The 22,059-nt window shown below is 40.3% G+C and overlaps 1 protein-coding gene across 3 annotated transcripts in view; it reads right to left on the bottom strand.

The window, feature by feature from the left end:
- LOC134191094 (uncharacterized) overlaps nucleotides 1-20,931 on the bottom strand; it is a 29,984-nt gene extending 9,053 nt beyond the window's left edge. Inside the window, exons 1-10 of one of the 3 annotated variants that reach the window (XR_009971717.1) lie at nucleotides 20,846-20,905; nucleotides 20,752-20,791; nucleotides 20,630-20,686; nucleotides 15,770-15,840; nucleotides 14,045-14,088; nucleotides 13,955-13,990; nucleotides 11,853-11,902; nucleotides 11,739-11,796; nucleotides 2,545-2,901; nucleotides 2,442-2,484 (exon numbers count right to left, since the gene is read on the bottom strand). Coding sequence is in view for 2 of the 3 variants with exons in the window: in XM_062659660.1 (XP_062515644.1) it covers nucleotides 2,442-2,484; nucleotides 2,545-2,901; nucleotides 11,739-11,796; nucleotides 11,853-11,902; nucleotides 13,955-13,990; nucleotides 14,045-14,088; nucleotides 15,770-15,840; nucleotides 20,630-20,686; nucleotides 20,752-20,791; nucleotides 20,846-20,862 (773 nt within the window). In the remaining variant the exon portion in view is untranslated. Of the gene's footprint in view, nucleotides 1-2,441; nucleotides 2,485-2,544; nucleotides 2,902-11,738; nucleotides 11,797-11,852; nucleotides 13,362-13,954; nucleotides 13,991-14,044; nucleotides 14,089-15,769; nucleotides 15,841-20,629; nucleotides 20,687-20,751; nucleotides 20,792-20,845 lie in introns of those variants that run through there. The other 2 variants (XM_062659660.1, XM_062659661.1) reach the window with 2 other exon arrangements.
- Between the last annotated feature and the right edge of the window lie 1,128 nt (nucleotides 20,932-22,059).

Genomic DNA, 22,059 nt, shown 5'->3' on the forward strand with positions numbered 1-22,059 from the left:
TCCCCCTAGTATGTGCTTTGTACACTCATAAAATTGTCAATAATTTTGAACAATCCTTCAGACAAAAATCACAATGGACTGAGCACAGTCTCTAAACTAGACAGTACTGAAAGAGTGCAAACCTTCACCAATGCAGCTCAGTTACCTCATAATGCCATTAATAATTGTTTCCATAGCAATTTTTTGAAAGGCTTTTGTGTTCACCTTAGCATGTACACATACTGTTTAAATGACATCAGATTAATCCCAAAACTAATCAACTGTTCCTCTATCTGATCAAAGTTCTATCATCCTGCCAATTTCATTGAAATCTATCCACAGATGCACCTCAACTTGCCTTGATGCTCCATAGACCTGCAAGTCGCTTGATCATTCACAGTACATCGCAGTAATCGTATTTAAGAGAGCTCCGCAATAAAAACAAAATATTAATTAGCTTGGAACTATTACTGTCGAAAGGGGACCCCTGATTAGAATTAATCCTAAAAACTCTATCATCCTGTCAAATTTCATCCACACATTTTTTAGTAATCCTGTCACAAACACAAACCAACACTGATAAAACAGAACGTCTTGGCAAAAGTCATTAGCAAGCACAATATGTGACAATGTCTGATTATGGTCCTTGTTTGTTGTGTGACAACTATGTAAGTTAAATAAACTAAATTACGTATAGCCATGTTGTAGCCTCGACACTAGGCCATCTTTGCCTCAAGTAGTCTAATACAAGTAGGCGTTCATTTGGATCATATGAACGAAAACAAGGTTGCCACTGTAAGGCAAAAAGTGCAACTATTTGTTAGCAAACCCAAGATCTAACTACTGTGTTTTCATATCTAGAATCATGCTAGAATCAAGGCTAACAACCAATGCTCATTTTAATAATTAAATAAGGCCAGACAAACTAAATTTTTCAATGCTTGGATATACTAGACCAACTAACCAAAAAATAAAAAAGAGTGATCACGTGACATTTTGAGCATGCACAGTTCTTGTTGCACTACATAAAATATCTATATATAAGAAGAGGTGTCTGTCTGTCAGTGTAATTGTGTGTAGGACAGGATCTCCAAAAGAGGCGAGTTACAGCGCCACCGAATTTGGCTCGCACAAGCCGAAATGACACAGGTTGAAAGTGAAGCTGTTGTGTCTTCAGACTTCTCCCGACACAACATGATTTTCTGCGGATCCATCCGCCTCTGCTAGCATAGTAATATCTATGGGACAGCACATCAGATCTCCACCGAAGTTAAACTAATGTTGGGATGCGCGAAACGTGTCATTTATTGCCGGGGGGGGGGGGGGGGGACGTCAAGGAAGGCAAGATATTTAGTATATCTGGGTCTTTGTGTCGTCATACATCACATTCCGTCGACATTACAGTACCTCTTCCAGCAGGAAGAAACTCGCTAACCGAAAAACGGGGTAAAGCTTTCTCAAAGGTCTTTTAGAAACTGTACAATCCATAGAACTATGCACAGGCGAGTATCTTTTGGCATCTAAAGCATAGATGCATCATTGGAAACGTGTGCTAGACTCCATCTTAACAGATTGTGATCTGTGATGTCTTTAGGCCTATTTCCTGCTGATCAAACCTGCCTCCACTTGCATGCAAATATCTCTGGGACGGCACATTGGATCTCCACCAAAATTAAACTGCCCGTTCCTGATGTCAGGACGGTACACACGAAGCGTGTCGTTTATTGCAGAGACATCGAAAAAGATATTTTGCATATATCTGGGTCTTTAATTTAATTTAATTGTCTTCAACGGGATATCAACTAACAATTAATAATCCAATCAGTCTCTGCCAAGAAAGGAGAACAGGATATCATTTAACGGGACAAAACCTTGAACAAAATTCTTCATGAGAATTCTGTCAGGCTGATAATTTTCTTCAGAACGAAGTAAAAATGCATGTAAACGAGATATGCGTAATGATAAATTGTCGGGATACTCATGCAACAACATAAATTTGCATACAACATTAAATTAATTAATTAACTTTATGGGAATTCTGTCAGTGCTGCTAATTCTGTGAATGAGAATCAGATATACTTCATGAATGCATTCACGATAAATTTAATTAACTAAAAACTAATAATCTATTCCGCCAGTGTGAAGAACAAGCCAGTGAGCTAACTAGTTAAACATAAGATACAAAACAGACGTTAAAACGAAAGATGCTGATACCAATCAAAATGCGGAAACAGTCGCTGGGACCACATGCTTTGTTGGAGTCACCAATACGTATTTGCAGAATGTATGCACCAAGTCATTTTACAACATTGAAGGACAATATATTTCATCACACATGCCCACATCAAATTATTTATTTCTATTTTGGACTGGTGAATCCAAGCATCAAACCATATAATTGGTTTCGCCTAAGTTGATAAATAACCTAGCTCATAATAATATAATTTGCAACTGAAACATACCCTTTGCTGCTGTTGTATTTTTCATCACCACACAAAACTAAGTCTGCACAACAAGACAAAATAACAGGATTCACTCTACTTGTAGTATTATTAGTTGTCTCACAAGCAGCCATATTGGTTGAGCTGCCATATGACAATGATTTTGTACATGATGATGTCTTGTTTGCACTTGCTTCTTCTGGTTTAATTTCACCATATTGACCAGCTGATACCATCATTTCATTGCTACCAATGGTTCTATTAAATGTCACAGGTGACATAACTTTGTCACAAGTGATGTCAAGATCTGAATTAAAAAATGATGGGTCAGGTCCCAGACAAGCAGCATCTGGTAAGCTTAATGGTGACAACAGCAGTTGTTGGTTTCCACTTGACAAAGTTAGCTTGGTCTGATGATAAGCAGAAACATTAGAATGCTGGTTACCAATGCATGTTAAATCCATGTCATCCTCATTGTCATCTAAAAGAAGAGAACTGACTGTCAGAACAAAACCTACTAAAGATGGAAATATATTGGGACTCAAACCCTATAAACTCAGATCTGCCTTTGCTGTGATTTGTTTACTTTTATAAATACCACATTGTTTGCATGCATGATGACTACACACACATGCACACACGCACACACACACGCACACACCTCTAAATGTTCATCCCAGTTACAGAAACAGTTTGGTAATTTCCAAAGTCATTTCACTAAATTTCCAAATAGTCTCTGTTATAGCTTGATTATGTATATTCACACACTGTTGTATGTGTTCTGTCGTGCACTGTTTCTGCATCCAGTTGCCATGCAAGTAAAAACGTAATTAACCCATTATCTCTTTGCTACTGGCAGTACAATCTGCTCTGATTGTTCCTTTGGTGACACGCAACAGCTGAAACAAAGTCTAAATAGTCACATTAAATGTGCAGATTTAAGCATTCCAACAATTAGGATGCTGTTTTCAAAGTAATGTCTTTCGATTATAATATTGGTGTTGTCATGCAACCAGAATACAGTGCAAACAAATGGTGTCTGTCAATGAATCATAACATTTTATTCTCAGTAATGTGTGGCTGCAGCTAAAAATATGATCAATATTCATGTCACATCTCTACAGTGTGACTGTATAGAATGAGATAAAAAATAGGAATGCTTAAACATAAAAATCATGCAACAGCAACTTCGTGTTGCAATAAAGTAAAAGCAATTTCCATTAGAAGAGCACTAAACCAAGCTCAAGCATGATAAGTCCATAATCGATTCATGAGCAGTAGGTTTCAAATGAGTAAAAATGTTGGTATCTGTGACGGTAACAGACAGGTTAGCGTGCGTTAGATTATTAAAGAGGTTAGCATGCGGGAGGTTGCGTTGTTGTGTTCTGAGTTTTAGCAGTTAAGAGAATAAATCACGAGTAAACAGTAACAGTTGGGGACACGAGTGGGATTCAACAACTGAAAGTATTAAAAGGGAAGTCCAACAAAAATAAACTTAACTTGTATGAGTAGATCTTACGAAGACAAATCGATTGGTATAAGTTACTCCGTTATCTTCGCTTTTGTATACGAGAACGAGCGATGTTTCTGTGATGTGCAATGCCCACGCGCCTGCTCTGTGCTTCCTGGTTGATTAAGCTCCGCCCACTGCAAACGAATCAATGCGTTTACAGATGACTGCTACAGATATATCAAGAATGCCGAATGTGAATGCAAAGATATTATGAAGATCTGTCTTCTTGCCATCAGTGGTTCCTCTCTAAAGTAAAATGGTGTCGCTAGAGCTGTTTTCCCACCAGACTTTGAAGCAGAATTCCTCAATACCACGGCTTACCTAGAGAACGCGCTTGTGCTTGATTATTTGTTTATCCTTGTTCTTTTAATATCCGAAGAGAAACGTTCAGCACACCGTCTGGCGTGTGCAACAGAGGATGACCCTATTTTTACATCCGGGATTGTAACCTTCTACCAATCAGCGGCAAAAGAAAGTGAACAGACCGGATGTAAAAATAGGAACGTCCTCTGTAGCACACGCCAGACAGCGCGCTGAACGTTTCTCTTCGGATATTAAAAGAACAAGGATAAACAAATACTCAAGCACATGCGCGTTCTCTAGGTAAACCGTGGTATTGAGGAATTCTGCTTCAAAGTCTGGCAGAAAAACAGCTCTAGCGACACCATTTTACTTTAGAGAGGAACCACTGACGGCAAGAAGGCAGATCTTCATAATATCTTCGCATTCACATTCGGCATTCTCAATATATCTGTAGCAGTCAACCGTAAACGCATTGATTTGTTTGCAGTGGGCGGAGCTTAATCGACCAGGAAGCGTGGAGCAGGCGCGTGAGCGTTGCACATCACAGCAACATCGCTCGTTCTCGTATACAAAAGCAAAAATAACGAAGTAACTTATACCGATCGATTTGTCTTGGTAAGATCTACTCATACAAGTTAAGTTCATTTTTGTTGGACTTCCCCTTTAAAGCCAGTACAGTACATTGGAACCCATAATGGAGACGAAAAACCAAGAACGGCAAGCAGAAGAAACAAACTAATGGAGCCAATCGGTAATGCCACCAGGGAGCAGAGCTAGGTAAATAAAGAGCACGGAGGAGGGAGAGACAGAGAACATGTCCATGAGAGATCGCAGTCACTAGGTGGCGACACGTAAAGACGTGAAGCACGCAAAGGCGGAGAAAAGAGAAAACGGCGGGACGAGAGGTTGACGCAAGCACTCACTTTAGAAGAGAGGCAGACAGCAACGGTCACTGAGGTTAGAGCAACCGTTGCCTCTTCCATGCCTGTTGGAGATAGTGCAGAAACCATGCCTGCCCAACACCATAAAGACGAGTTGGGTAATGTTGTGTCACCGGAAGCTCTCAGAGAGCAGCCAGGTACTCTATGGCAACTTCTACCTCACCTTCAAGAAAGGCGTAAGGAGTAAAGACGTATGTTGGTTGACACGCTTGATAAATGGTCAGGGTCTTTCAAGTACCGGGAGCTAAAGCCAAGTGATGATATTGAACACTACTTACTTGCATTTGAAAGAGCCACTACTACAACAAAGGTGAGCCGGGATGCATGGGCAGTCAAGCTGGAACTGTTTCTAACGGGTAAGGCTTTAGCAGCATATGCCAACAGGACACTAGATGAAGTGGGAAATCATGACAGCTTGAAGGGGACTACTTTGAAGCGATACAACATCAGTCAGGAGGCCTACCGGAAGCGGTTTCGAGCATGTCAAAAAAAGCTGATGAGTGTATCTGGAGAACATGCTGAAGCTCCAAGATTTGTTTTCCAAATTGGTGCAGCCCAGGGGGAAAACAGTAGAAGATACTCGGATATGATCATGTTGGTGCAGCCGTCGGATGAAATGCCAAGAGAACTGCAAATTCAGTTGAGAAAACGCAAGCTTAGAAGGGCAAAAGAGGCTCAGGAGATGACAGATGACTACTTAGCAGCTAAAAGCCCAAAATTATGGAGCCCATACTGCTTGAGAAAGGCAAATTTCAGGGTCAAGATCCATCTCTTCAGAAGAGAAAGGCCTAAAGGGTTTGGGGAGTGAGTGGGGAAGAGAAGCCCACTACTACTACCAGAAAGTCAAGAAGGGTTGCTTGCAGTGTGGGAAGCTGGACCATTTCAAAGCCCAATGTCTGCAGCTGCGCAGACAAGGTGGAAATTCAAATTGCTATGTGCATGGGCAAGAAGCAAGCCAGAGTCTGAGTTATGGTCAGTCAGGCAAAGTCAATGGCCGCTCAGTTTCCAGTATGTTGGATACGGGGGGGGGGGGGGGGGAGGCACACGCTGGTGAAATAAGGGGCTAGTGGCTCCTGAAGCTATTATTAATTTGAAGGTGGTGTGTGTTGGATGTTGCCACGGAGATTGGCAAGAGTATCCTTTGGCTCAAATAAAAATTGAAGTGGGTGACCAAGTACAGTCACTGAGAACTGGAGTTGTTCCAATTTTGCCAAGAGAAGTGATGTTGGAAACAGATACAGTAGATCTTGCAGGCTTAGCAGCTACGGGGAGTAGCGGATGGGGTTAATGTGGAACCCAATCAGCCAAACATCAGGTCCAGGAGGATGCTGAGGAGCAAACAAGCGTAGCTAGCAATCTCTAGAGCCAAACTTCAAGATTTGGAGACAGAATACGTGGCTGGGGATCTAGGAAATTTACACTACAGTTTTTTAAGGAAGGCGTAACTCCCCGGAAATTGGAAGGGAAGCGAGGCTCGCAAAGAGTTATTGGCACAGCCAGACAACATCCTAGATGGGTTGGGCAAATTGGTTAAGACAAAGGAAATAGGCTCCAATCCCCAAACTGCTTTCAGCCATCAGGAGAAAAGCCCTGGACCACTGGATACCAAAGAGCTGTAGCGGTTGCAGTCAAAAAATCCTTCACGGCACAAGTCCGCCAGTATGCCAGTGAGTCGGAGGGACAAGTACTACGGGAGACTGGATTTCAATGGATGGATGGCACTCTTTACTGCCAGCGGAGACGGAGGAAACCCCAGCAATCGGAAACGGTGAAACAAATTGTGCTATCAGCCATCTATCAAGAAAGAGTCATGAGGCTAGTCCATGACCATCTGACGGAGGTCATATGGGACAAAAAAGGACTCGAGCGAATCTAGTGGCACTTTTACTGGCCCAGCATTTTCCAGGAAGTGGCCAATTACTGCAGGTGTTGTGATTGCTGTCAAAAGACGGCTTGAATGGACAAGTCGGACCAAGCACCTGTGATACCGTTGCCAGTAGTCAAAGAACCTTTCCAGAAAATTGCTATGGACATAGTGGGACAGCTGGAAAGTACAAGGGGCAACAAGTACATCTCAGTTGTCTGTAACTATGCCACTAGGTATCCAGAGGCATTTCCACTAAAGGGCATCGGTGCCCGCATGTGGCTGAGCTTCTATGGGAATCATTTTCTCAAATAGGCATTCCTTCAGAGATCTTAACAGATCATGGAACCAATTTCATGTTGAGTATGCTACAGAACTCTACCAGATGCTTGGAGTGAAGTCGATCAGAACCAGTCCCTATCACCTTCAGACGGACGGTTTGGTCAAGCGCTTTAACGGAACCCTCAAAGCAATGCTCCAAAAGTTCAAGAACAGAGATCAAGCCAACTGGGATCAGTTGCTGCCTTTCCTACTGTTTGCATATTGCAAAGTGGCAACGGAGTCCACAGGATTTGCCCTGTTCAAACTTCTATTTTGAAGATGCCCTGCAAGAACAATGGGAGGCCAAAAGGACAACGAATGAGGATGTGATCTCACATGTATGGAATATAAGAGAGAGGATGGCCTCAATAAGAGAAATAGCACAGGAGAGCCTGATTGCAGCTCAAGTAAAGCAGAAGTCTTGGTACGACCAGAAATCAAAAACTCGATCATTTGAGTCAGGAGAACAAGTGCTAAAATACTGTTTCCGTCAGCGACTTTGAAGCTACAGGCTAAGTGAGAGGAACCCTTTGTAGTGAAGCGGAAGTATCATCAATGGATTATGAATTGGACATGCCCCACAAGAAGAAGAGGTTACGAGTAGTACATGTGAACATGTTACGGCAGTACCATCAGGCGGGGAGCACCAATGGTTTAGTGGAGATGCAAGACATGGACCCTCATCAGGATGATAATTTCGGCCTGGATGAGGCCATTCCGTCACTAGTCAAGAAAGAAGAGTCCAGCGCTCATAAAGTAACCTTGGGTCTAGATCTACACGATGAGAAGCAAATGATGAATCAGTTGTTGGTTGGGAAGGAGCAGTTTGCACTGGCGTACTTGGATGATTTGGTGATCTTTAGTAGAACCTGGAGAAACATCTTCAACATCTGCGAGCAGTACTGTTACTGCTGAGGGAGGTTAGGCTAATCTGACAGTCAAACCAGCTAAGTGTTGGAATACAAGAAACACCATACCTTGGTCATGTGGTTAGCCAAGATACTATTCAACCTGCCTCGGAAAAGGTTAGATGCATTCAGGAGATTGCTCAACCCATGACAAAGAAAGACATCAGATCGTTTCTCGGCCTGGTGAGCTACTATCGGTGATTCATTCCACACGTGGCAGAGACTGCTATGCCATTGTCAGATTGTATGAAAAAAAGAGCACCTAATGAAGTTGTATGGACCAGCGAGTGTGACCAAACCTTCACCAAGTTGAAGAATCAGCTAGCTTCCAGGCCAGTGTTACAAAGTCCCAACTTTGAAAAAGATTTCATTCTGCGGACGAATGCCTCTGCACGGGGTCTAGGTGCAGTGTTGAGCCAAGTGGGACGGAATGGAGAGAAACATCCATGATCCCATTCGTTTCCTGAGTCAAAAGTTGCTGCCAAGAGAACAAAAGGATGCTGCAGTGCAGCAAGAGTGCTAACCTATTGTGTGGGCTGTGCAAGCCCTACACATGTACCTGGATGGTAGAAAGTTCATTGTGGAGATTGACCATCAGTTGTTGGCGATATCTACAGCAGATGGTAAACAAAAACAATAGGCTGACTAAATGGGCTCTGATTGTGCAGCAGTATGAAATGGACACCCGTTGCGAACCGGGAAGGGCAAATGGAAATGCTGATGCTGTCAAGGCTGCCGATGCACTGAAGACTTCAAGTCATGGGTCAAAAATGTGTTACTATTTTGACTAATAAAGAAAGATGTGACGGTAGTAGACAGTTTAGTGTGCGTTAGATCATTGGAGGAGTTAGCGTGCGGGAGGTTGCATCGTTGCATTCTTGGTTTTGAGAGGCTGTACCTACAGCATATTAGTACAAACTAAATATAATATAATTATAGTTCCTTTATCCGGGAATGCATTATACACTGGCAGAGTGGAATATAAGGTAAAACTTTTGGTCGGACATCGTGCCCTAGCAAAAGAGGTTGACCAGACACTTTTGGCATTCATTCTTATTTGATTTCACAAAATCTCTTGTAATTATCAACATCAACATTCTGTTCAAATTCTTTATTTGATCCACTACTGTAATATATGTATTGCTATCAGGATATAAACATAAAACTTGGCTTGTTTGCTCTTGTTCTGTTGTATTGTTATTGATCATGATGATGACGAGTTAGAGTAATGACATGAACTGTTACTTAAAGGTTAAATTAAAAGAGGGTTAAAGTAATGACACAACTCGATCAAGAGATGAGCAAGCTAAATCTATTACATGGATCTGATGGTAAGGAATCGGTAAGCAATCCAAAGTCTAGACGTGAATAAGTTGTTTGTTGAACAACATGCTCTTGATTAGCTTACCACGCCTTGACCAATCACGTGAGTATGTCCGATCAAAGCAAACTTGTGGTCGGCCATGAACACCAGTTGGTCGGTCAATGACCCATGACCGACCCGTTATATTTCACTCTGTACAGGAATGCAAAAAGTCAGAGACACAAAATTTGTCCGGATAATCAAGGGTGTACTGTAGTTGCTGATTACATCAGAAATATCAACTTCATGCTGCTACTGGCTCACAATACAGTAGACCCTCGCTAATCCAACCCCTCAATTATCCTACCGTGTTTGTAAAGCAGAAATGACATCACAAACCCATTTTACACAAGTGCAGTGACAATGTACAGTGATAGCAATGAAAGATACAGAAACTTCTAGAATTAGTTTCAACTGTTTGGTGATTGTAGTTTGCATATATAACACGTATTACGTCTTCGTGCAAACATTTTATCACTAGCGTATTGTAAATGTTCTAGAGTTTATACCATGTACATACTAGGACTCAAAAAGTGGACTGGAACTCCAAGGTATGGGTAAAACTTTGAAGCTTCGATTATTCGTTCTTTTCACTTATCTGACCCCTATTCCTCTGTGGCTTGCACAAGTGGGTCCGATAGTCGACGTCTACTGCACTGCAAAGAGAGAGTGTATATCAGTTGTTTGCTAATAATTTTTGGAGTGCACATATTGCATACATGAAGCAGTTCCTATATAATGCACCAAAGAGGTCTGTTGGAAGGTGAGGTATACACTTCCTTCTTGAAGTTGTTTATTAATTGCAAATGTACAAATGCATAACGTCACTAAATATTATGTGATTCTAAGGGACCATCTCAATTGTTTGCACTTTCTCTCAAACATAACTCAATCTTTTACAAAAAGCATAGAGTGAAAGTCTTTTTCCTTCTCCTATATTTGAAACTCTTACATTGATTTGTAGAGGCACAGAAGTGAACATTAAATTTTTATTATGCTGCATCAAGCTAATCTGTAATCTATGCAACAAAAGTATATTGTACCGCAGTAAACATAATGAGGTAGTCTCGTGCACATGACATGAACATTAAACACAGCCACTACATGTACAGTCAATCTACTACTGATGACAAATTAATGTATGTCCAGCATGATGAACGGTGGATGATACAGTACACCCTCAATTATCCGGACAAATTCTGTGTCCCTGACTTTTTGTGATCATGGATAATGCATTCCATGATAACGGAAGTAAATAATATCTCATTTTGTATCTGCTGTAGATACAGCCTCTCACAAATGAGCCAATACATAAAGGAGAACATAATAATCTAATAAATAGGCAGCCTAAACAACTAAAGCTCTTCTAGTGGAAAAATAGTGTGGTCTTGACAGTGAAAGAAAATTAGTTGTTATCTACAACTTTTGATTATCTGGACTTCTAACCTGTCTCCAAAGAAGTCCGGATAATCGAGGGTGCATTGTATCCGTCTATTTGTAAAAGTTGCAACCTAGAACGCCATGATTGTGCAGACAAAGATAAACAAGCTCATCTCCAACCTTTTTCTTATTGGTTTTCCAGTTTGTGTATACATTTACTTATATCTGATTGCTCAATCTGCAAAAATACGTACATCTGAGGTCTACTTGGCATACAAGATTAGCTGTGTATGCATAAGTCAACATGGCATATAGCCAGGTGTGCTTTGTCCTTGATCTTGAATTAAAATTCATCGCATGCAGTAAAGGCATATCACACCCACTCAACTGCACCAATGCAGACAGAACAGGCAATTTGTAATTTGCATACAAAATTTGGCTAAACCTCATCTCTCCTGTTTGAAGAGAGTTTCATTAGAAAAGAATGTGCAAAGGTTTTTGAGATGGTCAATAAAAAGTTATTTCAAATCATTAGATCCTGCATTTTAAGCAAGTGTCTATCAATCTACAAACTGTAACTATATTTTACTGCAAAGTGCAGATTTATATTTGTAACATTCCAATACAATCCACTCATTAAATGAAAAGCCCTTGACAGAACTGCATGCTATCAATTGTACAGTGTACAAATTATTATTAGAGTAAAACTTGAAATAGTTGCATACCAATATCCTGTCTAACTCCATTTTTTCCAGATTCCTCAGTGTTTTCTCCTGCAGTCTCCTAAAAAACAACTGCTTCTATCTGGAAAGTAAATACTGAGAATAAATGAAACACACCGTTTGGATAGGATGATACTGTGATGACAAGATCAACAGCTGGTCTAAGCCTTTAGTGACATAAAGTTGTTGGTAAATACATTTAGCCAATACAAAACAAAGCATTACAATACAATACAGATGCAGCATCACAAGATGAGACTCTGAAAGCCATACACACAATATAAAGCATTTGCCATACAGTACAAATAATTGCATTCTGCTAGATTTTCAAAGCAAGTTACCAACACAGACCAGAACCAAATCAACACTTGGTTTACTTCAAAAGTATATACTTCTACAGAACAGATTCAGTGTAGCCATAGTTCAGATTTTAATTATATGATGACACTGTAATATCATGAAATACTGTGTACTATAGAACTAGTAATTGAACCTGTTTACAACCTTGCTTCCACAGCTATGAGCCTTCTGATAAGGATATTTGCAAAGAATTATAAATGTAGACGCTATTTTTCTTTTCAGCGTGCTACTTCTAAAATCTATCTAAAATTGTACAAAGCAAATGTTTTTTCATGTCACTGTATACTCGTCAAAGTACAGGAAGAATTATCACGAGATATAAATATCGCTCATAGTTGCGCAATTTAGATTTCCGTATAAATGTCCTAAGCCAGGAAAGCAATTGATTTCACATTAGCACTTGCAGACAGATAAGTTCTGTTGTTCATCCGACAAGACCAAGTAATAGCAAACATCAATTACTGTTCTGGCAATAAACTCTTCCAAGAACGTTTTGCAAAAATGACTGGCAGTTTGTCCACTGTTTGTGGTTGCCATGTATGATCAATAGCAAACACTGCTTGCATGATCATTGAACCGCAAAAATAGAATGGCACATTCCTGACCATGACAGGCATAGTCACACAATCATGGACGCATTATAGGAGAAACATTAAAAAACTTGAAAAATTCCCTCTTCGTAGTCTGCGTCGTAACTTGCAAATTCATTGGAGTGAAAAAGTGTCAAATAGTGAGGTTCTGAAACAATCTGGTATGACAGGGATTGAATGTATGATAACAAACAACAACTGCAATGGGTCGGTCATGTCACAAGAATGAATGACAAAAGGCTACCAAAGCAAGTGATCTATCGACAGTTGTTAAATGCCAAGAGAAAACTGGTGGATAAAGGCATGCTTCATCATCATCTGCAAAATGTGGGCATCAGTCAGGATATTTGGGAGTCACTGGCGTCTGATCGTTTGGTTTGGAGGAAGAAAGTGTCATATAGTCTGAGGAAGTTTGAAGATGAGAGAATGAAAATTAGAACTACGACACATACATCAGCAAAGGCCTCAAGGAGTAATTACAAGTCAATATGTATGCACCATCTGTTATCGCGATTGTCATTCTCGTATTGGTCTCTATGCACATGAACAAGCATACAAGCGATGGTTGAACTCTAATCAGTAGAGAAGTCGTGAATTCGTAACGAACAATGAATGAATGTGTGTCCAATATACTAAAACACTTGCATTCAAGTTCCAAGATAGTTCCTTCCATACTCTAAATCAGATTCTGCGTAATGATAACAGCATCAACAATAAACAACAACACTCCACAACTACCTCCTGTATTACCCCGCATTTTGCTGCATGCCGGTATAGGTGAGGTTTACCAAAACTTACATGAGGCAGTTATGGTAACTAAACTGGCATGCTGGTATGGGGTGGGTAAGTGCCAGTGCGATGGGTGGCACAAGTAAAGGCGAGGTGATAGATGTTAACATCCACACTTGTAATCCATTGATGGCAAAGCTGGATAGCACTTTCGAGAGGCAGGAGAGAGACATGATTGCCATGGAAGAGCATCAACAAGTGTTTGAGGTCATGTTAGTCTAGCACATGAAAGAAAATAATATACCATTGCCACGAAACTACGTGTACTATGAAGCAGTCATTTGACACCACATTTTGCTGCATGCCGGTAAACTTCGGAGTATGTCGGCATCCGGGTCAACTTCGGCGTATACAGGCATGCAGGAAAATGTGGGGTAATCGGTATAAGTTGTTTAGCCAACAAAGCAAATAAGCATCTAACTTATTTGCATTAAACAAGAGTAATCCAGTTGACTTAATTTGAAATAACAAAAAATAGACCTGTTGGTTTTGAAATACTTGGACATAAATGGTTGCCTATAAACAAACATTTACCACACACTACAGCATTATAAAAATTTAGTGTATTACCTTGTCCATGTTCATATGAATTGTCGTTGTCTTTTGAAATTTCACTAGTTAATAAGACACAATGATGAAAAAGTGAATCAATGACTATACTCACTTGAGTAAGCATCAGTGGTTGAACAAGTCCCCTCCCTGACACACACACACACACACACACACACACACACACACACACACACAGACACACACAGACACACTTAATTTGGCTAAGTCTCTCATGATTTCACACATTTAAAGCGCTAATTGGCATTTGCTCCACAAGCCTTGTTCAAACATCAAACATGTAGCAATGATCTGTTACAACTAATATTATAGCAGTAACTGCAAATGACAAAGTAATCTGTTTTTCCATGATTTACAAACATGTCATTAAATGGTGTTGTCTAAATGTCATGACAGTATCCAAGTGCTTGCCAGTTTGTCATTGTAAACTTAAAGGTGTGCTTAAAATATACAGTATCCAATCTAATGTTTGCAAGCTGAAAAGTCATTCAACAACTCCAAACAACATGTAAGTCAACTACAACTGATAGATATGATCAAACCAATACCTCAATCCTCTAATGTGTGCAAATTCTTGGAAAGCAAAGCTGTAGCTAGCATAGGTGTTTGCAACATTGCACTTAAAAAGAAATCAATACGAATTTGCTGCAGAAATCAGACTGCATGTAAGTCACAGAATTGAAAAGCAAGCTATATCTCCTCTTGTGTCTCTTCGCAAAAGACTGGAAAAAGACTGTTTCAAAACAACTTTGAAAGAGGTCAAACACCATGACAAAACTTTTGTATTTCTGAGGTTTGACCAGAAGATACAAAAGGAAGGAGTGGCTTCATGAGCAGTAACAATAAAAATTTGAAAGATAGATGGGACCGTAAACAGGTTGAATGAGTCCCCTAAGAACATAGTAGAGTACCATGAAACTGGGAAGGCCAATTCCATGAGTACGTGTACCATAGAACAATTATTTTAATTAAAAGTCCCAATAAAAATCTCTAGTTCAGTTAACACAAACACAATGCTGTCCAAGTCATCCAGCATCTCAAACGCCGCGATGTGCCATATATAAGAAAAAGTATTCTGAATTTCGTGTTGCTATAATCAACAGTTATGCATGACATGCGTGCTGTCATGCATGTAGCCACTCAGGTCACAACACCGGAGACTCACGTCTGTCAGCATAGCCTCAAGCCAGACTTCATGAGCAAGGAAAGCATGGGAGTAGATTTCAAATGCAAGGCTGCTTGTAGAGGATGGCATGATGCATAAACAGGTGGCACATGTCACTGCACGTATCAGTTTTTAGCAGCACATCTGATGAATTTGGCTTGCAAACTGCAATGTAAACCCAAATTATTCTCTGGGCTAGAAACAACAAACACAGCAATATCTGTCTCCATTCAACAGAAAGTATGAACTGAGCAAGTGCAAAATCTTCTGGTCTAGCTCTTTCAGTAAAAAAGATTTTCCAGTAAATTAAACTACTAATACGCCCACTCTTCTGACATGCACCTTCTAGAATAGCCAGAAAAGGTTACAAAATGCACCCATAAAGTAAACAAGAATTCAATACCACAAGAGTGCATGTACCTCTTGACTGTTAAATTAGCAAAATCATCCTTAAGTTCTCTAGTAAGGTACCAGGCCATCCCATACATTACAGTAGGTTCTGCTTAACCCAGGAATAAGAGCTTACTCATGCCAGTAAACAAAATTAGTGTTGCCCTCACAGAATCTCATGAAGATTCCGACTAAAGCTGACTCTTCGTTTCCTTTTTCCTGTAGTACGTTCATCAACTTCCTAACAAAAGATACAACAAAACTGTTCACGAGGAGGTTTTATGTACACAACAATACCAATATTGAAAACAATCTAAAGACTGACAAAATCATGTCTTAGCTAGCTGCATATTTGTTGCTTATTTTGAATACAATTTTATTATTGTCAAACGTTTATATGTAAATGTGTGCTAGAGATAAAATGTTGAGACATTGAGACATATTAACTTGATATAGAAGGATTGTCAAACAGGTTGACAACTTGTCCAAGTGTGGCTCGATCCACACTGGCACATACCAAAAGATCATTCATCTAATCTGGAAGTTTGTTGTCTTTCAAGACAGTTGACGTACACACTCATGTACCACATTCTAACTGCATAATATTACTGCAGATCAAAGTATATAACAAGGTGTGTATAGGTTGATGTCAAAATAAATATTCAGTGTATTAAACAGTCAATTCCAGCAACAAGTAGAATTACAAGTACACGGTACACGCAAAGTGCACTCGATCTTCTCATCTTTGCATGCACATCCATGGCCATTAGGCAATTAACCTACAACTTTTTCTTGACAACACTTTAACCCAGTCTACAGAGCAAGTATACTTAATCACATGACCCTAAAGTCTCTAATGTCAGCAATTTTTGTATGTTTGCTTTGGATGTAAATGATACAATCATTACAACTGAGTTGGCCAATATTTACACCAAGGCTTGCTTGCTAAATTAGTGCATGCCAATAGAAATGTTCCCAACTAAAAAATGAAACTATCCTGTCAAACTCAAGCCTAAGAAGTAATGTCTTCTTCCATCACCAAGAAAACAGCTAAAGTAGAGAAACTTAATTTAACAACATTTCACCCTGTCCAGCATAAACTGTAATTAAATCAAAGTTTACCTGTCTACAAATCAAACTACACACACACTTTGTGTTCCATTAGGTGTTGTGTGTAACACCTATGTACTGTATATGTACACCTTTGTTCAATTACTTTTGTTGTAGATGTTTGACAAGTAGAGTTATGAGCATGTATTTCCAGTTCATTTTCAATTCTTCATACTACTAACTAAGACTTCAAAATTAGCAAATTCCTTGTATTTTCATTGTAAAGTAATGTCAAATTTAATCTATTTCAGGCTAATAGTACAGGACCACAGGGTGTTGCTATAAGTGTTTCTATTAATAAATACCTAGCGCAGTTTATATACTATAATATTATATTTTTAATTATAGAGCAATCCTATGATAAACGTATACTTTAATATCTTTAATTATAAGCGCTAATACATTGCATTAAGTAAGCAATGCGACAGTGAGTCATGGGCACTTTGCATGGGAACTCAGATAACAGACTTTGCCATTCTTCTATCTTTTACTTCCCAATTCTTTTGTCACGCCTCACTCTACAGTACTCTGTTCCTTAGTTTTTGCTACCCTGCCCTGTCCACACTGGCAACTGGATCCCGATAAATCCAATCTACATCAGGAGGTGGTTCAATCATGATCGGTTGAATCCAATTAGAATAGTGGGCGTTACCTTCACGTACACTATGAGTGTAGTCGGAACACGCTCACTCATCTTCGTTCTCATAAATGCCTGTAGTTGTGAGTATAAATACCATATTTCCACAGCTATCACTGCATGCTCATATAAACTAGGTTTTTCAAGGTGTCGGTAAACCCAATTTTAAAGATTACTGGCATGCAGCATAATTTGAAACAAAAAAACAAAAATCTTGAACCACATGGTAGAAAACTTGACCTGTACAATACTGAAAGTAATTGTTTCTTAACAAAACCAATGCAACAGTGTCGTAACTACCATATAGAGCTCTATTATGTAGTTAAAAATGCACCCCATTGCAACAACTACATAAAAACAATGTAACCCTCCAGGAGGTAGAAAACTAGCGCAGCGCTACCTGGGCGGTCTTACTATTCAACCAATGAGCACCTTCTAAGCCACGTATTCAAACCACATGCCTACTTCAGTCTGCCTTGAGTCATTGTGGAGTGCAATGTCCGGATACCCTCTGAGTGTTCGTGGCTCATTATATTATAAACTTTCTTGCTTTCCCGTGGTGGAAGCAATGCTTATGCACGTTTGCCTGGTGCAAATCAGGGAAGGTAGACACGGCACTTGACGGATTCGTTTGACCATCCCTACTAGCATTGCCACATTTTGTAACTCCTATGATTGCGCTCGATATCGGGTCAAGCAGAATACGTAAAGTCGTACTAGCTTGTACGTGTACCGTAGGTGACTGCTTTGCATGTAGGAAGTGTGAACACTAATCGCTGTCACAATCCTAATAGGGTTAGAGTAAAGGCTGGTTCACAATATCGAAACTGACGCTCAGCTGAGCGTCAACATCAAAGACACCGTTTTGATGCAGGCAGCATCAGCGTCAATATTGTGAACCAGGCTCAAGGAGTACTCAGAGTAAGGATTACTAACAGTTGGAAACGTCTTCCTTTAGTTACCGCTACCTTTTTGACTGCCTTGCCAGCTAAGAGCCAAATTCACCTGTGAGCGTTCCTTTAACGCACGCTAGCTTTCTACATCGCACAGAGTTGTGGTTGTTACTCACCAAAAACAGTGGGATAACTTAGAATAACTTACAATACCGCATTCTATAATGACTCATTTTGTCTCACTTAGACAATGAAGAACAAAGGTCCTAGAACCATGAAAAGACGGAACATTGTAAACCACTGACACCGCAACCATCTGAAGTCCACATGTAAACATAAATTCACAAAAGCAGCTCTTATCAGTCATTATTTAGAGTACATCCAGACATACAGCAGCACAGAAACAAAGCAAACAATGTCTAGAGAAGACCAATTCAGCTATGGGCTTGCCTTTAATGCACGCTAGCTTTCTACCTCCTCTGGTAACCCTTATGTCGTGCACTCTAATATCTTGTAGTTATGAGTAATTTCTCCTCCTCTTTCTCGCTTTCTTTTCATTATTTGCCTCTAATGTATGTTCTTCTTGATAATCTTCTCTTTAACACTTCCCAATATGATTTACCACCTCTTGTAAGCTGAGTTAAGGTCAGTCCTCACTGGCAACTGGACTGCGATCCAATTTCAATCCAGCTGCAAATGTTGCATCCACACTCAATTATTGAGGCAAATCACAATCTGATCGTGATAAATCCAATCCACATCAAGAGGTGAATTTGATCCACGTCAATTGCAATCCAATTATGAAATAGTGTGTGTCACCTTCACGTGCACTAATAGTGTAGTTGGAACATCTAACCCTCTTCACTCTTGCTTTTAAAGAGACATTTCGGAGATTTGCGTTAACGCACCATTTCAGAGACACACACTAACGTGCATTTGCAGCAAAAAGCAATGGCAGCATGCACGATGGAAGCAGGGGCGTCGCGTGGGCGCAAAAAGTGGTGGGGCTGACTCGTTGCTAAGACTTCGACTTTGGTCTTCGATATTGAAAAAAGGAAAACGCCCCTAAAAAGTGGTGGGGCTTCAGCCCCCTCTAGCCCCTATTACACGACTAGTTGAGTCCAGTTTTTATGACAGGGCCCCTTCGGTGTGTGGTAAAAACAACTGTTCATACGTGGTCTATCGCACATGAACACAACTAAAAGGATAAAGAGGCGAGCGGTATTGGCGTCCGGATCTGTTTCGTCGTCGTCCACCGCGCTTCATGGACTGCTGTCAATGTCACGTGATGTTACACGTGATGGCAAGAAAACCCTCTTCAGCGTCACGTTAGAAAAGCGTTGCCCGCTTGAAAAGTATGAGTAAGTTGTTCATAAGTGTTTCGGCTACTGAACCAAACAGCACGCTTTGCAAACTCTGATCTACGGTAGATAGTCGAGAAGTTGGAGTCCCAATTGAAAAAGTTACAAATGCGTCCAATAGAAATTTATCATTTAATTAGTTAAAAGCAAACGTAAGCATATCTCGTTCTGCAAATACGTCAAATGTCTCAATTTGATTGTTGGTTACGGTGTATGCTGGGTGCAATTTACTAGCGCATGTGGCCGAAATATTCCTTTAATTTAAATTGCCTTGCGTCGCTGTATCAATGCTTTCCACAAGCAATATACCCACACGTACACATCCGCCATATCAGTCAAATAATACCAAAGAGGGGCGGAGATATCACTTTCAAAGTGCACAGTGTGGACGCTCACTTTCCCAATTGAATCGCAGTCCATTTCTGGTCTAGTGTGGACAGGACTTTTTTATCTGATGTATCAACATAAAATAGCATCAAAAGTCCTCACATAACGTTTTACGAGCAGTTTCTGCATTCATTTTGATTGCATGAGCATAGCAGACAGTAGCCTTGCCTGCTTATACCGGCACTTCCTCACATTATACCAACATGCCGTTATAGTTACTAAACTTGTTCCAGCCATATATTCAGTTATACCTGCATGCAGCTAAACATGCAAGAATATGATAAATAATATTTTGAAGACCCATACCAAAGACATTGTTTTGCACGAACATGGCATCTAAGTAACACTAGCAGAAGCAACTGAATCCTTCATGGGTCTCATTTTGCCCTTTGCTCCCATCGGAATTAAGCCCAAATTCATCAGTAAACGAACAATTAAAAACAACTGCTGCTTTGCACGTGCAAGACTTCATTTACTGTAGCAATAAGTCTACGTAATTCATTAAATATCGAAAAATACATCACAATAACGTTTTGGTCGCCTGAAGACATTCTCTTCATAAACAATAGATTATCCTCCGCATTGTATAGATGCATGAAATTGGTTCGAGACTAGCAAACTCCCTGGCAGTCCTCAGCTAACCTGATCGATGTTTTCGACGCAATCAAAGGGTTGTCTTCCGGGAGACTGCTTGAGACACTAAACATACGACACACGTTGAAACACAGTACGTACAGTGTATGTACCCAATGTCAGGCGCTTACAGAGCTGAGTCTCTTACGAGGCACAGACCTGCCAACTTGCCTAAAGCAAAAACGTTGATATACGTATAGAAAGAATTAGGAAAAACAGAACTACTTTTTCTCGAATTCCATGAGCTTCAACAGGTACAGTACCAAACTATTCAAATAAACCGCCAAGGCGTGTGAGCATGCGCAAACATCGCTTGGAGTCCCGAATGATGATGATGATGATGATGATGATGATGATGATGATGATGATGATGATGATGATGATGATGATGATGATGATGATGATGAAGCTTTATTTATCCACGGAATAACCTTCAACTACTGGAGTTGGTCTTCCAGGCACCGTGCACCAGGAATCGCGCCACACACACACACACACACACACACACACACACACACACACACACACACACACACACACACACACACACACACACACACACACACGCACGCAAGCACGCACACACACGCACGCAAGCACGGTATAGCAAGAAACCTTAAATCATCACATCTCAGTCTCTCTGACGCTATAGAATTCGAACTCTTCCAAAATCAACAGTGGGCATGATGGAATCGAGGTTCAAGGTATTAGTGGAAAAAAGTGCTGACACAGTTCTACTCTGATTCCTGATGTTTAGATTGTATACACATGGTATACGTAGCTACACACAAAGTATGATAATAATGATAAAGGCTACTTTATATGTACCAGATGATCGTGAGCTATATAATCACGGCCAATGGAGGAAACCTCTCCAATTAGGTTCAGTTTCTGCTCCATCAGCCATTGGCAAGTAAAGGAAAATAATTAGTAGTCAACAAGTTTATCAGAAAGTTCCGCCTCTCCACAGCTCTAGGAAATGCATGGTTCTGGAATTGAATGGATAACATTCTCCAACAGCACTCAGTTCCTGAGTAGAGATCCAGTGGCAGCAACTAAGATGAAATTTGTAAATTAAAAGGGACTGGTCATGTCCTCAGAATATCATGATTGGCGCAGTATATACTGTTGGTCCCATCCGCTCGTTTTCATATACACACATGCGTGTGGCTGCTGTAGCATTATGTGGTCTCTCATGTAGGTATATATGCTACACTATCTAGGCATGCAATGCATACAAAACTTGCAACAAAACACTATGAGTATCTATATACTCACACCGGCAACGATAAATGTTTGTAGACGTCAGTTCAAACAAAGCTGCAAAACTGTTCAATCATTTAGATTTACTGCTTGATGCAAAACTTTACAAGACGTCTGTGCAGTCAAAGCATCACCTACATCTACCTACTTTCCTGTGTAGTGAGAACCAGCTCTAG

The sequence above is a fragment of the Corticium candelabrum genome, chromosome 15, assembly GCF_963422355.1.
Source record: "Corticium candelabrum chromosome 15, ooCorCand1.1, whole genome shotgun sequence".
NCBI classification, from domain to species: domain Eukaryota; kingdom Metazoa; phylum Porifera; class Homoscleromorpha; order Homosclerophorida; family Plakinidae; genus Corticium; species Corticium candelabrum.